Source organism: Equus caballus, chromosome 20 (assembly GCF_041296265.1).
Source record: "Equus caballus isolate H_3958 breed thoroughbred chromosome 20, TB-T2T, whole genome shotgun sequence".
NCBI classification, from domain to species: Eukaryota; Metazoa; Chordata; class Mammalia; order Perissodactyla; family Equidae; genus Equus; species Equus caballus.
The window spans coordinates 60,194,255-60,217,809 of NC_091703.1; the positions used below are offsets into that span (position 1 = coordinate 60,194,255).

Below are 23,555 nucleotides of genomic sequence, written 5' to 3' on the forward strand. Positions count from 1 at the left end.
CACAGCCCGCCCCCTGTGGGTTCCTGTGCAGGTCTGCAAGCTCATTTCAAATCCTCGCTCTCCAGTCCTCTTTTATTAGTTTTCTGTTGCTGCTGTGACAAATTATTACAACCTTAGTGGCTTAAAACCACACAAATTTATCTTACACTTGTATAGATTGGAAGTCTGATGTGGATCTCAGTGAGTTGAGATTAGGGTGTCAGAAGGCTGCATTCCTTCTGGAAGCTCTAGGGGACGACGCATCTCCTTGCCTTTTCCAGCTCCAGAGGCCCCCCACTTTCTTTTCCGTCTTCAAAGCCAGCATGGGGCAGAGTCTTTCTCATGGTGCTGTCTCTGACCCTCCTTTCTGACTCCCTCTCTACTTTTACGGACCCTTGTGATGACATTGGGTCCACCTAGATAATCCAGGATAATCTTCCTATTTTAAGGTCCACTGATTGTCAACCTCAATTCTATCTGTGACCTTAATTCCCCTTTGCTGTGAAATCTCACATGTTTCCAGGTTCCAGGGATTGGAATGTGGACAACTTTGGGGCCATTATTCTATTTAGCACAGCTCTTGACTTGCTAATTGTAGCTTAGTTGTGAGTGAACTAATGAATCTTAAGTGTTTGGAGTTACAAAATATCTAAGGCCATAGTAAATACGTTTAAAAGTTAAGAAAAATAATACCAACAATAGGGAAGAGAATGGAATGACAACTTAAACTGCGTGCATGTTAACGTGTGTATATGCGTTTGGATTAACATATAAACCTACTTAAGTGGTAAATTTATGATCAGCTGTTCTTAGTTTTTAATAGTAGCTGTATTTTTAAAGAAGAATATGAATCAAGTTTAAAAGCGTTATGAGAGCTTGCAAATGAATGAGATCTTATTAAAACAAATAGTTTATTTAATTTCCACATTCGAATATACCAGTTGCGCTATTCCCATCTTTTCAGATCCCTCTAAAACTGATCAAGTGACCACTCACTGGTGACAGAAAGGGCAGTAGACATACTCAGCACTTGACTTTTGTCTCCCAAAGCAAATCACGAATAAAATTGGTTGCTGCTTTTAAAAAGATGCCAAACACTCTTGATTCTTTGATTCCTGTTTCATAAATAATTTCAGTAATTCATGTATAGAGCAAGAGGGTACATGAATGGGTCAGTTGAAAAACATAATAGCGAGAAGGGTCTTGAAAACATGAGTGCACTGCTTTTCATCTTACAGATGCAGAACCGAGTCATTGGGGAGAACTCAACATGTGTAAAGGAAAGGCCGTGAATCCACTATACCTCCCAGGATCCCCAAATACCTTTGCTGCTTCTATGACATAATTGAGTGTGTGTGTGTGTACATATACACACACAGACATATATATATATATATATATATATATATATATATCTGCCCAAGCTGTCTTTTAAAAACATTCCTTATGTTAAAGAGAATACTTTCCCTCCCAAACTAATGGTTTTTTGCAGGAACTAACTCTTAAAAGGAGTCTTTAAGAAGGTGAATACTACTGCCATCCCCTGGCTTAGGGATTTCACCTTACTTTAAAAAATGTTCTCCTGTTTACATTCAACGCTTCATTTTAGAAGCATTGTAACATTTATAGTAAAATTATCTTAAAGGTCTTCCAGGATCCGTTATTTTTATTTGTGGTGGAAAAGTGTATCACACGAGAGATCTTCAACACCATCAGTAGGATAGCAAAAATGAAAAATGTGGATAAGTCACCACATGAAATTTTGGATTTTAGGGTAAAAAAAAAAGTTTTCACCAAATCCTGTTGACTTAGAAGAGAATCTCTCGGTAGCGGTTTTCAGTTTTTGTGCCTATTCTGCAGACGTTTGCTAGGTTCTTGGAATTCAGTGGTGAGGCACCGGCAGCCTCCAGCCTCGTGGAGCTCGCAGTGTGGTAGCCGAGTGCCACATCTCAGGGCGAACTGCAGCTGGGAGCAGCAGCGTTTTAAAGCAACAGTTGTCAAACGTTGTTTTCAGGACCTGTTTACACACTGAATTATTGAGAACGCTAAAGAGCTTTTCTTTTTGTGGATTTTATCGTTATTTAGCATATTAGAAATTAAACTGTTACAAATTTTAAAAATATTTGTTAATTTGTTCAACGATAACCCCATTGTCTTACTACAACATTTTTATGAAGAATAACTTCCAAACTAAATCAGTTTAGTAAGAAGAGTCATTTGTTTTCATTTTCGTGTATCTCCAACATCTAACTTAAGACAGCTAGATTCTCTTATCTGCTTCTGCAATGTTTTGCGTTATGTCATTTTGTTTGAAATATATGGAGAAAATTTGGCTTCACCGCGTTTGGGAAAGGAAGTACTCTGTGGATCCCCTGAGAAGATCGAGGGGCCCTAGGGTGTCCTTGGACTATACTTTGGGAAGCGCTGCTTTGAGGAAAAGCCCACTGTCTTGTGAGAGAACCTGTGGCCCAGTGTGATGGGGGTGTGGTTCAAAGTTTCCGTAAGCTTTTGTAACCTTCCATTGAACTGCTTTCTTTCCTTGATACGTAAAATGTGTATCTTTAAAAGTTAGATTTGGGGGGCTGGCCAGGTGGTGGCCTGGGATTCACGTGTTCAGATCCTGGGCACAGACCTACACACTGCTCATCACGTCATGCTGTGGCGGTGTCCCACATACAAAAGAAAATAGAGGAGGATTGCCACAGATGTTAGCTCAGGGACAGTCTGCCTCACTACCTCCCCTCACCCCCCAAAAAACCCCCTTTGAATCAATGTATAGACATTTTGCAATTCTACATTATATTATATTTTGCTGACGCACTTTCTAATGTTCGTATGGGGCAATTTGTGTCTTAGTGGATGGTGCCAAAGTTCTTAACGTTGGTTCCAGCACCTTCCAAGAATGTCTAGTTTTCTGATTGCAATGGAGTGGCAAAATAACAAGGCAAAAAGGGAAAGAAGAAATCAGTAAAGTTTTTCGAATGATAAATTGCTTACTTAGTTTCTTTTTATAGACTGGAACCTGCACAGGCAAATTTTGCTTTTTAATAGCATTGAGAAGCTATCTATGCATCAGTCTTCTTCCTAAAGATTTTTCTCCATTTAATAATTATGTATTTTTCCCTTCAAGCTTTACATGCTGCTTATACCAAGATTTTCTTTCTCCACATCGTCCTATTCTACCTATTAGTGCTTTGTGTCAGTTATGTGTTGTCAGTTGCTTTTTTGGTGCCAAAGTTGTCATCAATATCAAACTCTGAAAATGCTGACAGCAGCGATAACTGACTCCCAGTCTGCAGTGCTGGGGGTGAGAATGCTGTTCACAATTGTGTCGGTAACTGGTGTTTGGGCAACGTGCACTTTCTCAAGTTATACTTTTAATGGTACAGATATTATCAGGACAATAATTTTTAATAGCATTATTCAGAACCTGTTTTATGCCCAATTTTGAGGCCTGTAGACTTGAAAAGTTAAACATGAATGAAGTTTCATTTTTAAGTTTGATCAGTTGTATAAGTACATGGTAATTTTACAAGGTTTATAAACAGAATGCAACAGTGTCTGCACTGCTGTGCTCTCCAGAAGTAACCACTTTGAATTCTTTTAGACATTTCTTAGGATATTTGCCTTCATACTTGTAAGTGGCACATATAGCTATTTTTTCTGTTACAGAGATATCAGTTGATAACTTGCTGTGGAAGATAAGGATTTAACTCTCACCAACCAACTCTCCTTCCCCCCACCTTCCACCTTCCCACAGTCAATATAAAAATTTTTGGTTTAAGTCAATATTCAGATTTCACATTATTGTAATCATATAGCTATTCATAGCTGAGCCATACTATAGACTATGGTTATATTTCCTTATATAATTTTTATTTTTCCTTCAGTTAATAAGTTGCATTTTTATTTTCTGATTTTTCTTTGTATGTAATGCTGATTCATTCCCACCTAAATTTTATTTGAAAACAATTCACAAATGAATAAACACTAAATGAACTAATGGAGTGAAAACTTAGGAATTAACATATTTACAGATAAATTGAATATAGGGAAAATGACCAGAATCTTTTCTTTAGCTATATTTTGTAAGCTTATATAAAAGATGATAGCATTTAGACTATCTCAGGTAATAGTAAACAATTTCCAGTAAACAATGTGCCAAAGAAATAACTGCCAAAATAACTACATTTACATGTATATTTTATAGATTATAATTGCCAGTAGTAGTTCGTGTAACCTAATTTTGTTCATCTCCATTATAAACATTGTATCCTTCTGACTTAATTAACTCAATTTTTTTTGAATCCTGAAAAAATACATCTTTAATTTTGCCAACAAAATCTCTCTTGAAAATCTCTTCAGTAACAGTATTTACCTTTCGACCATATTCAAAGCCACCTAGATAACTAATACCATCATAGTTTAGAGCAACAAATTTTTTGTGTGGATCGATATCCTCGGAGAGAATTAGATTGTCATCTAGGTAGGCCTTAATAAGAGTCTGATTTTGAGATACAATTACATGGTGCCATTTATTACAACAGAATGTGCCATTGCTATAAATCACAGGTACAGAGATGCTTTCTCCTAAGTTAACTGCAATTTTTAAGGACTGATTATGGAGACCAATTGCCAGAAAATCATTTTCTTCATTTTGAGCCTTCCCTATCCATACAATTAAGCCTTCTGTTTCAGTAGTACTAAAATTTAAGGATACAGTAGTGAAGTGATGGTTTCTCATTCTGTAATCCGGATCAATGTATTTAATGTAAGAATTACCCATAAATTTTGCAGTTGAAAATGAAATTTTGTTTTCACAATACCTTCCCTCCCAACCTAAAGTACACAAACAACGGTAAGAAGAAGACTGGTCGGGTACACACAGAGACTGGTGGAGACAAAGATTATTCAAACAGTACGCAGACTGTTCACATGTATTTCCAGCCCAAGGTGGCGAACATTGGCAAGAAAAAGTCGTGCCGTTTACTACACATTCACCCCTATTTCTGCACACGTTGTACCCACAGGCTGTCCCATCACAGTCACCTACATTTGAACCACCTTTTGCTCCTAATTCAGTTAACTGTAGTTCTTGATTATTTATAATTACTTCTCGGATACAACCTTGAAAACCTACAGGTTCATTTGCTATTGCCATGGGATTTACAAGATTTAAGGATGACACTCCTCCTATATAGAAGTCAGTATTTGTGTCCAGGGAGTTCATTTCAGCCTTGGCTTTTTCTGTTACAGTTTTCCCATCCAGATCCAAGTAGCCTTCTGCACCAACTCTTCCTGCTTTAATTACATGCCAAGTACTTCCATTCATATTTACTTTTTGGAGAGTTTCTAGAATGATCGTTCTGTCACCAAGGTTGTAGCGAAGTTGAACAGAACCATTTACTAAAGAGATACATAAAAAATCACCTGTTAAGAAAGAAAACAACTAGTTTAATTAGGAACAGTAAAATGTTACTCCATTAACTACTCTTGCCCTCTCTGGCTGCTTGAATAAGTTTTGGTTTTGGAAAAGAAAGTAACAAAATCTTGATCACAAGTATGTTGGAGACTTTCGTTTCCATTTATAGGTAGAAGTATGCGGGTATACATTCATACACATATCCTCTATTCTTTTGTTCAGGATTTGGCCACATAAGTAGTCCCTAGTTGTAAATATTTCGCACTGAATGAATGTACTGTGGTACCAAGTTACAGTGAGGTTTTGCTTTGATGATTTTAGTTACGGGTGAAAGTGTAAAAATGAGTAAGTTGGATGTTTTACTGCAAGCCACTGATTCTGTTTTTGGCATAAATTGGGGAGGCAGGTAAAAGAAATAAGAGCAGTTGATAGTGGTGCTATGAAAACCCTTTCTTATATTTTATGCTCTCCCAAGTTTCAGCCCTGACCTTGGCATCCAGTTCTGTCTACAAGTACACAAGTACAAATCCCCAGTTGAGATCTCTGCTCTGGTGTTTTAAAGGCACCTCAAGCTCTGGAGCTCATGTCTCCGTTTGTTAACCTCCTCCCGTACGCCTGGCTTCTTCCAGTCTACCTAAACTCAGTGAGTTGAGTGACTCATCCAGTTTTTCAAACCAAAAATTTAGGTGTGATCCTTGATACCATCCTTTCTTTGCTACACACATAACTTATCACAAGATAGTCGATAATCACATGACTTATTAGCATCTTGTTCATTGTAAACATCTCGATTCTGTCTGCTTCGCTCCTGCCACCTTAGTTAAATTTACTGTCATCTCTGGCTTGATCTATTGCTAGAGGCTCCGGACTCTCCTTCCTTTCTGATTAATTTTCTAATTTACGCTGAAGTGAAAGTGATCTTTTCAAATGAAAGTCTGATCATTATGCTACCCTTTAATGGCACTCACTGTTGGGATAAGAACCTACAATCTTTTACATAGCCATCAGGCTCTGTGGGTTCTGGGCCCCTCTCCAGCTTGACCTGGAGTGTATTGCCCCATTCCTCCTCTTTATTCCAGCAACACTGACCTTGTCAGGCTTTCATCACCTTTGTGCATGTTTTCTTTTTGCGATGCTCCTCCACCTCATCTAGGTAACTGCTACCTACCTTTCAGGTCCCAGATCAAACGCCTCTTCCTCAGTGAAGTCTTCCTTGATTCCCCAGAGTGGGCTAGGTTCTTCCTATTAGTGACTAATAGCAATATGTTTCTCTCCTTCACAATATTTATCTCACTTTATAATTGTACAGGCATGTGTGAACAAATCTGACCTGGCATGTGTATGAAGTTGCAGCGAGGCATCCAGAGGAAAAGTAAATGCAACTCCACATGCCTGGGAAAAGAAGGGAGCCCTTCGAGACCATAGCCAAGTGGTCTACGCAACAAACCATGCAGAAAGCTTCCTCAAGACAGCATTTCCCTTCCCCCTAGCACTTCACAACCAGTAAAACATTCTTTCCTTTCCTTTCCCAGGGAAGTTTCTTGGCACATACTCCTATTCTCTTCCCCCTTCCTCAATGCCGCGCTGTCTCACCTCCCTCCTGCAAACAGCGTCCTTCCTTTCTGCTCCCCCTGCTGGTCCGCACAGACCGTGCAGGTCGGTGGGGAGACCTGGCAGCTAGGGTCGTCCTCCTAACATTTCCACCTGAGAAAAGTGTACGAGCCCATGCAAAGTATGATTCTCTGGTTTAATCATTTTCGTCAGAGAGAATTTCTAGTCAATATAATCTCTGTTATTACATCTGTCATTATCTGATTAGTAGCTGACTCATCCACCAGCTCAGAAGCTTCATGAGAACAGGGTGTGTGTGTGATTTGGCTGATAGTTTATCCCCAGCACCTGGCACAGCACTGAGCACATAATTAGATGCTCAATAAATAATTGGTGAATTAAGAATACCTTTACATGAAGGTGGGGTGGATGATTTGGAGTATTTTTCAAATACTAGTTTTCGGCTGAAAGCAAAAAATAAAACATCTTTTTCACATAATAATATGTAAATTGTTTTTCAAAAGCTTCCTAACAAATGGAAAAAACTCAAGTTTATTTTCTAACATCAACAGCATTTTAAGTCTAAGGAAAGAGAAGCAGCATTATACACTTAGGTTATATAAGAAAAAATTGAATACAAATTGAATCATTTAAATTTTTTATACCACAAGAAACTAGAACAATGAAACATAATTGATATTAAGTTTTAAAAATTTATAGCATTCTGAGTATACTTTGTGGCCTGCCAGTGGCTAAAACCAATTCTCTTTCTCAGGATTATGGAAGGAGTTTTTCTTGCTACTTGTGTTGTAGAGTGTCCTATAGTAAACAATCTTACAGTGAAGAGCTACACTGGAATAAAAAGAATCTAAAAACTGATTCGGAAGGCTGAAGCTGGGATCTGCGACATCGCTGGTCAAGTTGCCAACCAGCAGAAAGAGCAAGGAGAGTAGCTGCTGCCAAGGAAGGCTTATTGTAACATGGCTTTGCTGCTGTGTTCTTGTCTTATGAAGAGTTGGCAAAAAAAAAAAAAAAAGGGGGGGTTTCTCTCCTTCTGTGGCCTTGGAAGCTAAAATTGCTCTTGTAGCTGAATTAGCAACTTTTTGTCATGCGGGCCTTTTAGTTGACTAGAATATGGTGCTGTAGTCACGGGTCATGAGTTCAGATTGACATTAAAGTAAATGTTAAAAGTCCACCGCTAGTGGACAGTCCTTACCAGGAACAGCTCGTAAATGATTGAAAGATCATGAATGAATTCACTTCGGCTACTACCGTGCCTGGGCCGGGCCCTCCGTCCGTGCTGCCCTTGCCCACACCCATCCCCTGCCTTCCCCAGTGCACATCACAGGTCAAAGAGACCTGTAGGACCTAACATTTGGGAAGAGATACAGGTGCAGCCTATTAGGGAAGTTTTATATTTTTCTCTAGAGAAGGAAAGCAAAGGTAATATTAACTAATTTTATTTGTCTTTTATTGTTTGAATTGCTTTAACTTTATGTTGTGGATGACTAGGCTTTTTAAATACACATTTGTCTGGGAGGATTGTAACTATATCAAGATGAATTCAGGCTATCTGTGATTAATTTATGCTTAACATAATATTGGTATTTTTTATGTGTCCAAAAACTCATGTTAAGGTATTAAATACATAGCAGAAACAGATAAGCAGGTGCCAAGGACTTCTCTCTTTAAAATCTCTTTCCAAAGTCAGAGATCTAAAGTGAACTAGGATAATTTTCAAGTTATTTTAAGTTTACACTATTTGAGATGATTCAAATTATTAACCTCTAAGGAGACACAGAAACCTTGTTAATTGAGAATTTGGTTTTCCACATATGAAAACCTAATTGGCTGCTGAAAATCTAAATTTGCGGTTTTTGACATTGTGCATTAAGTGTGTGGGTGTTTTTAACTGACAGCTCCTCTTACTAGAGGATGAGCTGGAATCTGTCAGAGGTGGCTCCTCAGAAAGGTACAAAGTACAGGACAGCCACCTGCATTCTATGCAACCTTGAATAGATGAAGCCTACTTCATCACTTGATTACACCACCTGATTGCTAATAAGCTTATGCCTTTCATCTGATGATTACCTTTAGGTCAATCTAAGGCTGAGAATGTGAAGTTTAGGTCTGTACTATTTTAAAGTTTTCATGATTTCCTTACGTAAGTGTCAGACACAGCACCAATCATTACATGAAACTAGTAAATCTGTTTTCAGCTCTCTTTGTAAATAGTATCTAATGGCAGAAAAAAAGGAAAATCTTGACTGTCACCACCTGAAATACAATGCCACTTAATAACAGGTGTAACAACATGTGCTCTTACCCCTCTGTGTGTGTTGGTGTGTATGAGCTTTTGATTCTCTATACATAAACACAAATATATATCCACTGTACTGATTATAAAACTATGGTACAACATTCTTGGCCAGTGACAGAATGGCCTGAATATCCCTTGATTTTCTGCCATTATCATACAAAGGTTAACGTCGGGTTTTTTAGGAGTAAAATAACTGAAACTGACTTTTAATGTCTCTTGATTTATAAACAGAAATTTTCTGTTTGCATGTGATTTTCCCATTTGGCATTTTCACAGGGAGATTTAAATTAATCATGAATTTAAAACCAAATATGAAATCTCAGGGGAACAAATATCTTCGAAGGTATATTTTGTAGGTCAATCGTGTTATCTTTTTTCTTTGAAATTATCATCTTTTCTCCTTGAAATTATTTTGAAGGTATTTCGCCAGTGCATTGAGATGGAAACACTTTGGTCTGATTATCTGATCTTCTCATCATTTAGCAGCACAGTAAGATACCCTTAAAAAAACTACTTAGATTAGATTTGAAAATGAGGGCACCATTTTTGTTGACTATGAGAAACAAAATAAACAGATTTAATTATTTCTCAATACCAAAATTTCATTTTCTGAGAAACAAGATAAAAGAAAAGCTTAAATGTAAAATTTTAAAAATATTTTGAAGTAGAAATGTATCTATGCAAATGCCTTTGTCAAAGTTCTGGAGGCAGATATGAAAATGAAAATCAAGAATAAAGTAATAAAAACACAAAGATCAATTTTTCAAATTGGAGCATACTACTTGGATATTTTATTGCATATTGTTTTATGATAATTATGCAACTTTAATAGTTAAAAATGATTTTTATAAACTTATTTTGGAATGCAGATCCTAGGTTTACTATTGAGATGACAGAACAATTTAAAATATTTTGGAGCTAGAAGTGTGAATGAATTTTCTAGAAATATATCAGCCATGCCTTCCTTTCCTTTATCTTTTATATTCAGATTTTGTCCCTTTTGACATCAGACTATCATGCATGGCTTCAATTTCTTTTTTTGATGGGGTTGTTCTAAAGTTGAGCATACACTATGTTTGGATTTTGTTAACTTTAATTCTAACAAAGCTCTTGCTATTTTATTAACATATTTAGGGAGTCAATTCATAAACATACTTGCAGTGACGATACAGCATAAAAGTTCAAGTGTTCACATATTTTATTGGCTAGGTAGCTTAAAATTAAAATAGTCCGTTGTGCATTACTTAATAGGCTATTAGGAATTCATTAAGACTTTTTTTTTCCTGCAAACAAAGATCCTACCAACTTTACCTGATTGTGCTTTTAAGTTTTGTGCCACATAAAATAGGATGCCATCTGCAGAAAGAGGCCGGAACTGCAATTGAATATGCGTCCTTTTTCGAATGCGAAAGGAAGAAAAAGACATCCAGGATAATTCATGGCTTCTGAAAGACGGGTCACTTACAGATAAGGCTAAAAACAAAACAAAACCCAAGTTTCAAAAACAGGATTACTCAGAAATGCAGTAAACACATCATTTTGTCCTTTAAGAACTTACCTTATCTTCCAAGAGTTACTCCTAGCTGAACACACTGTACCTTGGTAACTAACTGTTCTAATTGCACTAACTGTAGGCTTTTGGTAACGGGGCCAAGTACTGAAAAGCTTTCTGTCACTCCTGCTGACTCTGCTCCTTGTGGCTGGTACTGTGGCTCTGCACTGCATTGTAGAGAGGTGTCAGATGCAGAGATTCTGAGAATGTCTTCTTATCTCAGGAATGTGAGGTTCTTGGGCACATCTTACCTTAATAATGCTTTCAAAAAGATGATTCAAATAGTGCAAGAAAGAAGAATATGACTTATTCTTCATTAAGTGTGTGGGTGCATTTCTGATTAAAATGTAGAGTGTAATCAAGTCAAGATACATTTTAAGTGGCTGTAAAAATGGAAATAAGTGTCAGTTTACTTGACAATAATTTAATCCACATCTCTTCAGAAAGTGCTGACTCTCGGGGTTTGCTTCATGTGAAGCATGAGAACATTCATTTCAGTATGAGCTGAAGTAGAAACATTATATAGGTTAACAGTCCCCCAGATATCACTTGTTGCTTCTGTGGATAACTGACCAGATGGGAATTCTGAGAGGGGGAAGAAAGTTCTGAACATCTGGCAGTTTTTCTCTCGTTACGGAATCTGTATGAAGTTTGCCTTTCTCTGTTCTGACATGACAGTGCCTCTTAGAGTGTGTGCTGCTTCACCGCATGTCTTGAGCCACGAAGCTGGTTGTTTCACTTTTTCTCCTTCTGGACCAGGCCTGTACTAACTGTTGTCTTTCATTTTTAGATTGACAGGAAACTGGTAGGTGTTTGTCCAGGAACGTTGGCATTTGCTGATTTTTAAACAACTACATGATTCATTTGGACTTACTGCAATTCAGAATGGTAGAGGTGGGAATCACCCGGTGTGGTTGTTAAGAACGCAAAGTCCTATACCTCGCCCTAGAGGGTCTGATTCATTAAAGCTGAGGTAGGGTCTAGGAAGTATATTTTTAATAAACACCCAGGTGTTTCTGACATAGGTGTTATTTGGACTGTATTTTCATAAACATTGAATTACAGTTTATTTTAAGAATACAAGGATGGGGGCTGGCCTGGTGTGTGGTTGAGTTTGCATGCTCTGCTTCAGTGGCCAGGGGTTTGCCAGTTTGGATCGTGGGTGCAGACCTGCACAGCACTCATCAAGCCATGCTGGGGTGGTGTCCCACATGGAGGAACTAGAGGCACCTACAACTGAGATATACAGCTATGTGCTGGGGCTTTGGGGAGAAAAAAAAAGAGGAAGATTGGCAACAGATGTTATCTCAGGGCCAATCTTCCTCACCAAGAAAAAAAAATACAAGGAAGGTTAAAAAAGTAGGTGTCCTTTTGAAATTGTTTTTGTAAGTATTACTAAAGTAGTACATGTTCATTATAAGACATTTAAACAGTATAGAAGAGTCTACATTAAAAAAATGAAATCCCATTGTTCTTTCTCCTCTCTTCATTCTCAGGAACCACTGTTAACAGTTTATTGAATATGTAGGCAGACTTTATTTTTCTGTAAACACACAATTAATGTGTGTATATCCAGTACCTGATTTATTTCACATAAATGAAATTATATATAAACTATGCATAATATACTTCCTTTTTTCACTCAATAATTTATGAAACTCTGATGTTAACATATTTTGCCTATTGCTTCTTTTAAATACTTGCATGGTATTTTTTAAAGTAGACTTGATTTTTTTAGAGAAGTTTTAGGTTCACAGCAAAACAGAGCAGAAAGTACAGAGTTTCCACATACTCCCCTTTTCCCCTCTCCCCAGCCTCCCTCACTATCAACATCCTGCACCGGAGTTGTACATTTGTTACAATTGATGATGAACCTGTGCTGACAGATGATTATCATCTGAAGTCCGTGGTTACATTAGGGTTCATGCTTGGTGTATATTGTGTGGATTTTTGAGAAATGTGTAATGACATGTATCTACCATTATAGTATCAAACAGAATAGTTTTACTGTTGCAAATATCCTCTGTGCTTCATCTCTTCAGCCCTCCCACCCCCATCCCCAACCCCTGACAACCACCAAGATTTTTACTGTCTTCATAGTTCTGCCTTTTCTAGCAGGTCACAGACTTAGAGTCCCACAGCTTGCAGCCTTTTCAGATTGACTTTTCTCCATTAGTAATATGCATTTAAGGTTCCTTCATGTCTTCATGGCTTGATAGCTCATTTGTTTTCAGGGCTGAATAATACATAATATATAATATTCCATCATATACCACAGCTTATTTATCCATTCACTTACTAAAGGGCACCTTGGTTGCTTCTAAGTCCTATCAATCCGAACATGTTAGAAATGTTACTGCTGAAAGTTATTCCTCCCCCAGCCTTCCTCAGATTAGTAAATGCACCCACCATCCATTCAGGACTCCATACAGAAAACTGGTCGTAATCTTGATTGCACTCTCTCCAACACTTCCTCTCCGTTTTCTAGCCTAATGTATCAGCAGATCGTGTAGATTCTACCTGCATGATGTGCTTACATCTGCTCACATCTTTCCATTTCCATTGCCACCTTCCAGGTTGAGGCTGCTACCGTCTCTTGGTTAGATCATTGCAATACATTCCTGATCAATCTTTTACTTCATCTCTTATCCCCTTCTAATTCATTTCATATAGCTGCCAGAGGAATTTTTGTTAGACTAAAACGCAGATTCTTTACCGTGGCCTCTGAAGCTTTGCGTGATTTGGTTTCCTCTTTAATCCCCAACATCATCCCATCTGCAGGTCCTCCATGTACTATTGTGCAGATGGTGCACTGCACAACTCCATGGGATGCCTTTCATATTTCAGTCTATATGACTAGTGCTCCCTAGAGATGTTCAATGAACAACCTGCATGGAAAAGTGGTGGCCCTGACTGTCCACTTTCCTCTTTGTTCATTAAGTTCCAGATATATTGGCCTCCTTTTACTCCTGGAGATGCTATAGTTTATCTTAGATTAATTATATCACAATTTATTAAATCACTCCCTTATTGATGGGCACTTGCATTGCTTAAAATTATTTTGTCATTACTAATACTGCTGCACTGAACATGCTTGATTATACCTCCCCATAAACATGTGAGAAAATTTCTCATGTGTAAATGTGTGAGAAATGGAATCTCTATATCATAGTGTATGTGCATTTTTGGAATTAATAGATGTCACCAAAGTACCCTCCAAAGGTCGTCTGTACCAATTGATGCTCCAGCCTGCAGTGGATGGCAGAGTATGTTCATCTGTGTCCTCACCCACACTTGAAATTGTTAAAATTTTTAATTTTAGGCAATCACAGAGGGGTAAACTTTTAATTTGAATTTTACTGATTACAAGAGAAATTGAGCTGCTTGTGTTAATATTGGCCATTTGAGTTTTATGTGACTCTTCCGTTCATGTCTGTTGCATGTTTTTCTATTGGATTTCAAGTTTTTAAAAATGTATACTGGCTACTAATCCTTTCTTGCTATCTATTTTGCAAACATATTCTCTTACCTGTCATTTTTCTTTCGAGTGTGTTTACGGTATGTTTTGTTAATCAAAAAATTTAATTTTTTGTTCACCAAACTTCTTGGTGTTTTAAATTATGCTTTTTACTTGTTATGTCTTGTTTTAGAAAGCCTTACTCAGCCCATGGTTATAGATATAGTCTCCTTTATTTTTCGTATTGTAGAATTTTGTATTTCTTATATATAGGCCTTTAATTCATGAGGATCTTATTACTGTGAATGGGGTAGGGATAAAGCTTTATTTTATAAGAAGATTGCTAATTTTTAAAAATTAATAGTTTGGCCTTTTTGTCTATTATTGTTATTAGGTCTTCATTTGTTTGCATCATCTTCAAATTAACACCCTACATAACCTTTTCTCTACCCTCTCCCTTTTGAGAAAGAGTTTGTGAGAAATGTTGATCCAAATAAAGAAGGTAGATAGTAAGCACCTATCAGACTAGGTTTTTGTGGTGGTACCTATCTGGCTTTATCACTTTACCTTGGCTGGATTGAACATCTGGGAGGGGTCTCAGGTATGAAAGAAATAAGTCAAGAGCAGCATGATCAGAGGACCTTCTGTTTCCAACCAGGAAGGACCTGGGCTTGTGTCTCAGATGGAGTTTTCTGCGGAAACCTCCAAGAACCGAGAATTCTCTGTGCACATGTGAGCTCATTGGAAAACAGCTGACTTCCTAGCCAGTGCTTTTCCAAAGAAGTGATGTGTAGGAAACAATGTGTAAAGGTGAGTAAACTAAAAACCAAAAGAAATGGATTTTGTTAGTAGCTCTGACATTGCATATTTTGAAAAGATACTCAATACATGCTTCTTTCTTTCTTTATATAATGGGAAAGGCTTGCTTCAGCTCTAATAGCTTATTATTAGATTAAGTATTCAGTCATAAGTAGAAAGTACTGGGAGAATTAAATTTTCTAATAATGACACATTCAAAATATTGATGTGAGATATTGCTTAAAAAGAGGTATATTTTTTGTTTACCAGGCTTCAGGGATGAGATAGAACAGAAAACATACTTAAGTTCTATGTGATTTAAATGTTTCTTATATGGATTAAAAAAAAGCCAAGGGAAAAATTGAGGTGGCCATACCCGTTGCTTAGTCATTGAGTTATGTCCAATTATTTCTCAAATGCCTACTGACTCTGAAAATGATCAATTTATGGTGAAAATATTCCACATGTATTTTGAAACCACAAATTAGTGCTTCCTAGTTGGTTATGCATCTTCTAGATTTACTAACCATTGACAGCTTTCCCTATCTCACCATAGGCAAAGGTTTGTGCTAACCTTTCACTAGGTTCCCACGAGTAGACTTGAGGAGTTTAGGCTGATTGTCAGAGATATAACAGTAAAACAAATGAAAATTCCTGGTGATTTCATCTTTGTGAGTGGAGATAGTGAGTAAGCAAAATAAACATGGTATGTTAGATGTTGATACATCCTAGAGAGAAAAATTAGGCTGTGTGGCATGTGGGTTAAGGAAGGTGACATTTGAATAAAGACCTCAAGGAGGTGCAGGAATGACCTGTGTGGATTCTTGGGGAGAAAGGGAATAACAAGTACAAGTCCCTGAGGTGGGAGGGTTCTTGCTATGGTCAAGGAACACGCAGAAGGGCATTATGACTGGAGGGGCAATACAGAAGGGGAGAGTTTTAAGTGAGAAGGTCAGAGAGGTTATGGGGACCAGATTGTATTGTCACCAACTGTGAAGGGTCTGAGATTTTACCTACTGGCAAGCTAATAATTAGCCTGCCACATTTTCATGGATGATAGCAGGACACATGAAACTCCTGCGTCAGAGACAAAGGACAGTTTGTTACAGCATTAGCAGTAGCCAGAGTCTCAGACTGTTTGTGTGAGTTCCATGAACCCCAGTTCTCTTGGGAAAATATGAAGAGGACCAGGTGACACCTACACATGCAGCGGGTTGCTTGCAGAGGAAATCTGAGCTTAGAGAAACAAATCTTTTATAATGGGCAGTGAGCATGCCTGCTCTTTGCTTTGAAGGAAGACATCTCTATCTTCCAAGGCTGTAAGCAAACTGGCTTTTTGCTCCAAAGGAAGGCACTATCTCTATCTCCCAAGGATGGGAGATAAACATACTTGAAAAGACAATCCAGAACAAAAGCAGCCAGTGTGTCTGCTCAAAAGTTGTGTAGAAACCTGAAAGACTCATGGAAACTTGTCTGTATACACATGTACAGCTCTGAAGTCCATCACAATGACTCTGGCTTGCAGAGAGTAAGATTGGAAATCACTAGCAAGTTTTCAGCAGAGGAATGTCATGATCTGACTTAAGTTTAACAATATCATTTTAGTTGCTGCGCTGAGAATAGAGCGACAAAAACAAGGGTGAAAACAGGGGTCTCCCTGTTACAAGGATATTACAATAACACTGGTATGAAATGATGGTGGTTTGGATCAGAAGAATAGCAATGAAGGTAGGAAAAAGTGGTTAGATTTTAAATATATTTTGAAGGTAGAGTCAACAAGATTTGCTGAAAGATCACATGTGGGAAGAAAGAAAGAGGAGTCAAGGAAAACTGCAAGGTTTTTATCATGAGAAACTGGAAGGGTGATGTTGCCATTGACTAAAATGAGGAAGGCTGTGGGAGGAGCAAGTTTTTGGAGAAGATGTGGAGCTCAAGTTGGACGCATTTGAGATACCTTTTAAACTTTCAAGGGGGTAATTGAGTAGGCTGATGTCTGATCTGGAATTCAGTAGTTAACAGATCAAGCAACAGACATCGGTAAGGGATACAGAAGATTTAAACAACACAATCAACAAGTTTGGTAAAATGGACAGAAAGAACACAGCACTTCCCAATACATGTTCTTGTCCAAAACGTTTGAGACATTTACAAATATTTACTACATACTTGGCCATAATACAAGCCTCAATAAATACTAAGGGCTTGATACTATATACGCATTTACAGATGTATACAGAGCTATGATTCAGAGGAAAAACAAGCTAACATTGCCTGCCCATCAGTAACAGGTAGCACTAGACCTTATCAGGATCGGTTTAATCTGCAACTTTAAGGCTTTGGTTTGTTTGTTTTTTAGTCTACCATACTTGCTGTGTCTGAATGTATTTTTGGGATGTTTAAAAAAATCATTTTGTCCAATGAAAACAGAGGCAGTTAAAAGTGTTGAAAGTGCTTATAAAAACAGGTATATGATGAAAACAAAAAGGAAAACAATATTTAATAACTTACTTTAAAATAATTTTAAATGTATAGAAAAGTTGCCATAATAAAAAGAACTCCCATAGCTCCTTCCCCAATCCTCCAGTTGTTTCTATTTTATTGAATTTTCTTCTCTCTCTGTCACATGCATGCGCCACACACCCCATTTATCATTATTAGTCTTTTCCTGAACCTTTTCATAGCAATCTAAAGATGTGATGCCCCCTCCCTTCTAAACATTCCAGTGTTTATTTCTCCCAAACCAGGATATTCTCTTATATAACCAGCACACAAACCTCCAAATCAGGAAATCAACACGGGTACAACACTACCGTCCAACCCCCAGACCTGACTCAGATCTTATTGACTGTCCCAACAGTGTCTTTTCTGTTCTGATCCAGGAGGCCCTCCAGGAATGTGTGTTGCATTTGGTTGTCATGTCTTTTCAAATTCCTTCAATCTGGAACAGTTTCTCTGTCTTATCTGCTGTCCGTAGTTTTGATAGTTTTAAAGAGGGCTTACATTCTGTAGGATGACCCTCAGCTTAGATCCATCTGATGTTTCTGCGTGACCAGATTCAGACCATGTAATCTCTGCAGAAATGCCACAAAAATGATACTGTGCACATGAAGAGGTACACAATGTAGGCCTATCGCACTGCTGGTAATATTAATTTGATCACCTCGTATTTGTGTTTGAAAGGTTTCTGCACTTTAAATTCTCCCTTTTCCATTTGTAATTAATTTGTATTTTGTGGGAAGATATTCCAAGATCACATCAATATTCTATTCCTCAGCCAACCTCTACCTACCAGCAGCATTAACCTTTGTTGATCACTCCAGCTGGAATCAGTCACCCCAGAGATGGTAGCCACTTGTTGATTCTTTATTTGCGACATTCCTTATATGGTTATTAGTTGGAACTCTACTAATAAATAAATGTAAGGGAGATCTTTCCCCTCTCTTCTTTTCTTCCTCCTTCCCTTCCTTCCTTTATATCAGGAAGGTTTCATTATTTTTATTCAGTGGGTTGTAATCTATTATTGTTATAATTATTTTGTTTCTCAAATTCTTCCTCATTTGGCCAGTTGGAGCCCCTTCCAACTCCTTCCTGCATCCTTTTCTCTTGGGTGAGCTTCCTAGGAAATAAACCTTGAGGTGGAGATTTGCTCTTGGAAACAAAACCTGTGTGAGAGTGAAGGTGGCGGGAGGGAGAAGGTGGCAGCTGATTTCATGGCGATCTCTGAAGCTGGACTGACCCTTCAGAGTTATTTCAAATTGAGGCAAGGTGGCCAGGCCTTTGAGGCACCCCTCTCCCCATTGCCTCCACATCAAACACTCTTTGGATTCAGGCTGTCGCTAGGGTGGAGGAGTAACCTTGGACAAGGCAGTTCCCTTCAGTCCTGGGGAGGGACTCAGCTTTGAGCCACCGGCAAGCAATGTTCCCAACAGCTGAGGGAGGGAGTACTTTCATTCTGTAAGGAGGATGGGGATCAGCATTATGTACCATTACAGCCACTTCAGGAGGATTTAACCTTGGCCGTCAATGGCGCTGTATTTACTTTAAGAGCTGGAAAGTAAACTTCATAATCTACTTATTATAGCACTTAAGTCCAAATGAAAACTTTTGGCACTTTTAGAACCACAAAAATTCCAAAAAGATAACTGTGTATAATAAAGCATAGTCCTAATTAGTTTACGATTCTGTATTCCAGTTGTTAATATAAGGCCTTGCTTGTTTTGTTTTCAAAATACCTTGTTTGAAGTGCTGCACATAGGCTGACATCTCCCGTTTCTCTTACTGGTTTGAGATTCTTGTAACTCAAAGCTGTGTGTTCAAGCATTTTAATGTCCTGTGTTTTTAGAGAGGGAATGGATCTATTTTAATAAAGGTGAAGGTCTATCTTTAAATGATTGTAGTTTTTGAAACAATGCATAGATAGCTGATACTTTTTATTGTTGAATTATGATGATTTTGTACATTAAATTTTTACAGCTTAAATAGAGTACTGAAAGTTCTGATGCCTTTTAGATGTGAGTGGGTCTGCCTGTGGAGACAGGTAGAAGCTACAAATAGGCCTTCAAAGAACTCTAATTCAGGAAGTAATATGTGTCATCACTGAATTAGCTGCAGAATATTTCCTCTGTTGTTCACTTTGAGGTAGAATTTGGGAAACGGCCAGGTTTTCCAGTGACTCATACAAAGTCGTTCTGACAGTCAGTCATCTGTGGGAGACTTTACCAGTCGATGTAAGTTAGTGAAGAAGAGAACACTGACATCCCTCTTTTCGGACACTGATCTGCTGGGCTCTGGCCAGCAGCCTCAGGACTGGTCAGTGTGAGGGCAGTTTCAGGAGGGGCGGTTTTCTGAAAGGAATAATAGCTGATAATTCAGGTAACTTCTAAATTACACAAGCTTTGCTCATGACCCTCACTTTCATGACCTTGTTTATTATATATAGGACCCTCAGAGAAATTACTAATATTTATATTTACCACTGCTTAACAACTGTGGCATTGACTGGTACCAGGCCAGTGCAATCTGGTGAAGAAAAAAGCAGGATGGGCTGGTTAGTGAGGTGGCAACACTGGGATGGCAACAATGCACCATCTGATTAGGGAATCCATAGATTTCTAACACAAGCAATATTTTAGTTTTATAAGAAACTGCCAAGCTGTTCTCTAGAGTGGCTCTACCATTTTACATTCTTGCCAGCCATGTGCAAGAGATCTAGTTTCTCCACTTTCTCATCAGCATTTGGTATCGTCACTAATTTTTTAATTTTAGTTTTTCCAGTAGTGAAATCTCATGGTGCATAAACTCTTTTTAGACTGGTGGATATTCATGACACCTGTTGTTCTCAGCTTTGAGAACTGAGCTGAAACTCTTGGACAACAGAAAAAGCCAAATGTAATATCTCAATGCACAGCGATTAAATAACCTCTGACTTGATATGGGCTAAGATTTTCTAGGAAAAAATTAGGATGTTAGTTAGAAGTCAAATATAGTTTGGCAGGAGTGTCAGCTGGAACACAAACTATATCTTCTGATGGGTTGCATATCTGTTGAGCACATCTGGTGGAATGGCGGAGTGTCTGCCAGAAATCTATTTGTATAAGAGATTGAGAAGTTTCCTAGATTACTTATCTCAAAAAGTCAGGTGGACAAGTTTGCCCAGTAACCAAGTCTCCAAGTTGTCAGGTGGAAGGGCAAGGTGGACTTTGTGGGCTGCGTGGTATTTGCTGGTTGGATCCGTCTGCTAGTTTTATGCCCAGTTGTCTCCCAAGTTATATATACCCAAGTTCAAGTTCAGCACGGGAAAGTGGAAGAGGCTGCAGTTAACAACACTAGAAGAGTCATTTTTATTAAAGATTCTGGAAGGCATTGAGGTTTAAAGAAGTACTGACTCAATAATCTTGAAACCAGCACAATATAAAAAGGAAGAGATGTTTTCACACTTCTGCAAAAAAAGCCACCGTCAAACTCTAGCCCCTTGATGTCTCCAGCAGCGATGAGTGAAGCCCCACAGGAGGGTTTCCGGAGGTGGTGGAAACCACTGGGTTGCAGTTTGAGGTGGCAGGAGTGGGGGAGGTGGTGTGAACAGATTTGCAGGCTTCAGGAGGCAGCACCCTTTGTCACTGCATCATCACCTTCTCATTTTAGGTTTTTGAAAGGGGTTAAGTGCTCTCAAGTAGCAAACACCGCAGAGTAAAATATGAAAATATCTGGATTACGAATATGTTTCAGCAGCTTTTCTTTTTCATTATAATTTTTTTCTTATATGCATACTCTATATCTTGTTCAATTTCAAGCATACTTTAATTTTTAATTCATCAGTTGAGCTGTCTTGAGGTCACATGCTACTAGGCATACATATAATTTTTTTATACCAAGTATAATTTTAAAAGGGAGAAAGGACCACCATTTTTCCCTTTGTCTTGCTGTTCTAGTGGGGTGTGTGTGTGTGTGTGTGTGGGGGTGGGGGTGAGTGGGTTACAGACTGGTGCACTAAATGTCCTACTATGGAAGGAGCTTTTCCTTGATCAGTGTTCCTGTGCCACCATCACAACCACTGACCAGGCTCCAGCAGTAGTGGCCTCTCAAATCTGGAGACAAAAATGTTTGTGTTCCCATTTGCAGTGTCCTATCACAGCATTCTCAACTCTCTTTTATAGTTGTTAATGTGCACACCTGTCAGGAGAGTTTCTGTAACATAAATCTAGTAGTTGACATTAGTTTCCAGCGGTATAGTAGACTAGGTAACACAGTTAACTACATCCCCACTGTGAAAACAACTAGAAATGTGGGATGAATTATTTTTAACATCTTTTAAAATAAATTGAAAATCTGGCAAGAAAGAATACTCAGAGGCAAAAGAAAAAAAAGTGAAAAAAGAAAAAAGAAGCTAAATAAATAAGTACAATGATAAAACCAGGTTTTGCCTATAACGTTTTTGCCAAACCTGCTAAACCCAAGCTTCAGTGTTCAACTCTTCAAGGAACAAATAAATTATATTATAAATGAAATAGGGACTTAATTACAGATGCTGCAGATATTAAAAAGATAATGAGAGATACAAGTGGACAACTTTATAGCAATAAATTTGAATATTTAAGAGAAATCAGTGAATTCCTAAAGAAATATAGCTTACCAAAACTGAATTGAGAAGAAATAAATAACCCCATGAGTATACCTATAAGAAGTAAAGCAACTAATCAGTTATCAAAATTCTCCCACAAAGACACACAAAGCCAAGATAATTATATTAGCAAGTTCTACCAATTATTTAAAGAAAACTAATTCTCGTCTTATACAAACTCTTCCACATATATAGAAAGAGATTCAATTCGTTTTTTGAGAATAGCATAAGCTTGATGTAAAACCCTGTGAAAGACAGTGTGGGAAAAGAAAACTATAGAGTAATCTCACTTGCACACATAGATGTTAAAATTCTAAACAGAATCCCATCAGGCAGAATACAACTCCATGTGTAAAATTAAGATAACATATCATGATCAACTTGAGTTTATCTCAGGGTTGCAAGTTCAGTTTATCATTAGAAAATCAATCAACATAATTTAGCATATTAAAGGAGAAAAATCATATGCTTATCTCAGTTGATAAAATTCAACATCCATTAATGATGAAAACTCTTAGCAAATTAGAAATAGAATTTTGTTTCCTAATAAAGAGAGTTTACCAAATACCAATAGCAAATAGTTATAATTAATACTAAAGTGTTAAACATGTTCTTGGGGCTAGCCCCATGGCCGAGTGGTTAGGTTTGGCACATTCTGCTTCAGCGGCCTTGGGTTCATGGGTTTGGATACCAGGTGCAGACCTACTCCACTCATCAGCCATGCTGTGGCAGCGTCCCACATACAGAATAGAGGAAGATTGGCACAGATGTTAGCCCAGGGCTAATTTTTCCTAAGCAAAAAAAGAGGAAAATTGGCAATGGATGTTAGCTCAGGGCAAATCTTCCTCACACACACACACACAAAAACCCACAGAAAACATTCTCTTTAAACAAAGAACAAGATGTGTGCCCACAATGATCACTTCTGTACAGAATTACGTAGGACTGTAGTCACTGACATAAGGCAAGAAAAATAGATAACATGTATAAAGATTGGAAAGCAAGAAACAAAATTGTCATTATTCTTAGAGGAAATGATTATTTATAGGAAAAAATGAATCTTCAGATAAAATATCAAAATAAAGATTTAAAACTAGGTGACTGTATATAAACTCAATATAAATATACTAATTGTCTTTCTGTATATCAGTGAGAAAACATAATTAAAAACGTATACCTCTCTAGAAATTACAATGGACACCTCAGAAATACAAAAGATTATAAGAGAATTTTACAAAAAGCTATATGCAAATGAATTGGGTAACCTAGAAGAAATGGATAAATCTTAGAATCGTGCAACCATCCAAAACTGAATCAAGAAGAAATAGAGAATTTGAATAGACCAATCACCAGTAAGGA

At 37.8% G+C, this 23,555-nt stretch overlaps 2 protein-coding genes across 2 annotated transcripts in view; both read right to left on the reverse strand.

Annotated features, from left to right (window-relative positions):
* Positions 1 to 2,750: 2,750 nt before the first annotated feature.
* On the reverse strand, positions 2,751 to 7,966 carry LOC106782289 (protein eyes shut homolog). The gene has a single exon (XM_070244799.1). The coding sequence runs from the start codon at positions 5,309 to 5,311 to the stop codon at positions 4,220 to 4,222; it is 1,092 nt and encodes a 363-aa protein (XP_070100900.1). The 5' UTR covers positions 5,312 to 7,966; the 3' UTR covers positions 2,751 to 4,219.
* A 2,472-nt stretch (positions 7,967 to 10,438) lies between these two features.
* LOC111769165 (protein eyes shut homolog) overlaps positions 10,439 to 23,555 on the reverse strand; it is a 1,017,614-nt gene continuing 1,004,497 nt past the window's right edge. Inside the window, exon 31 of the mRNA XM_070244139.1 lies at positions 10,439 to 10,745. Within this exon, the coding sequence (XP_070100240.1) occupies positions 10,528 to 10,745 (218 nt within the window). The 3' untranslated portion in view covers positions 10,439 to 10,527. The remainder of the gene's footprint in view (positions 10,746 to 23,555) is intronic.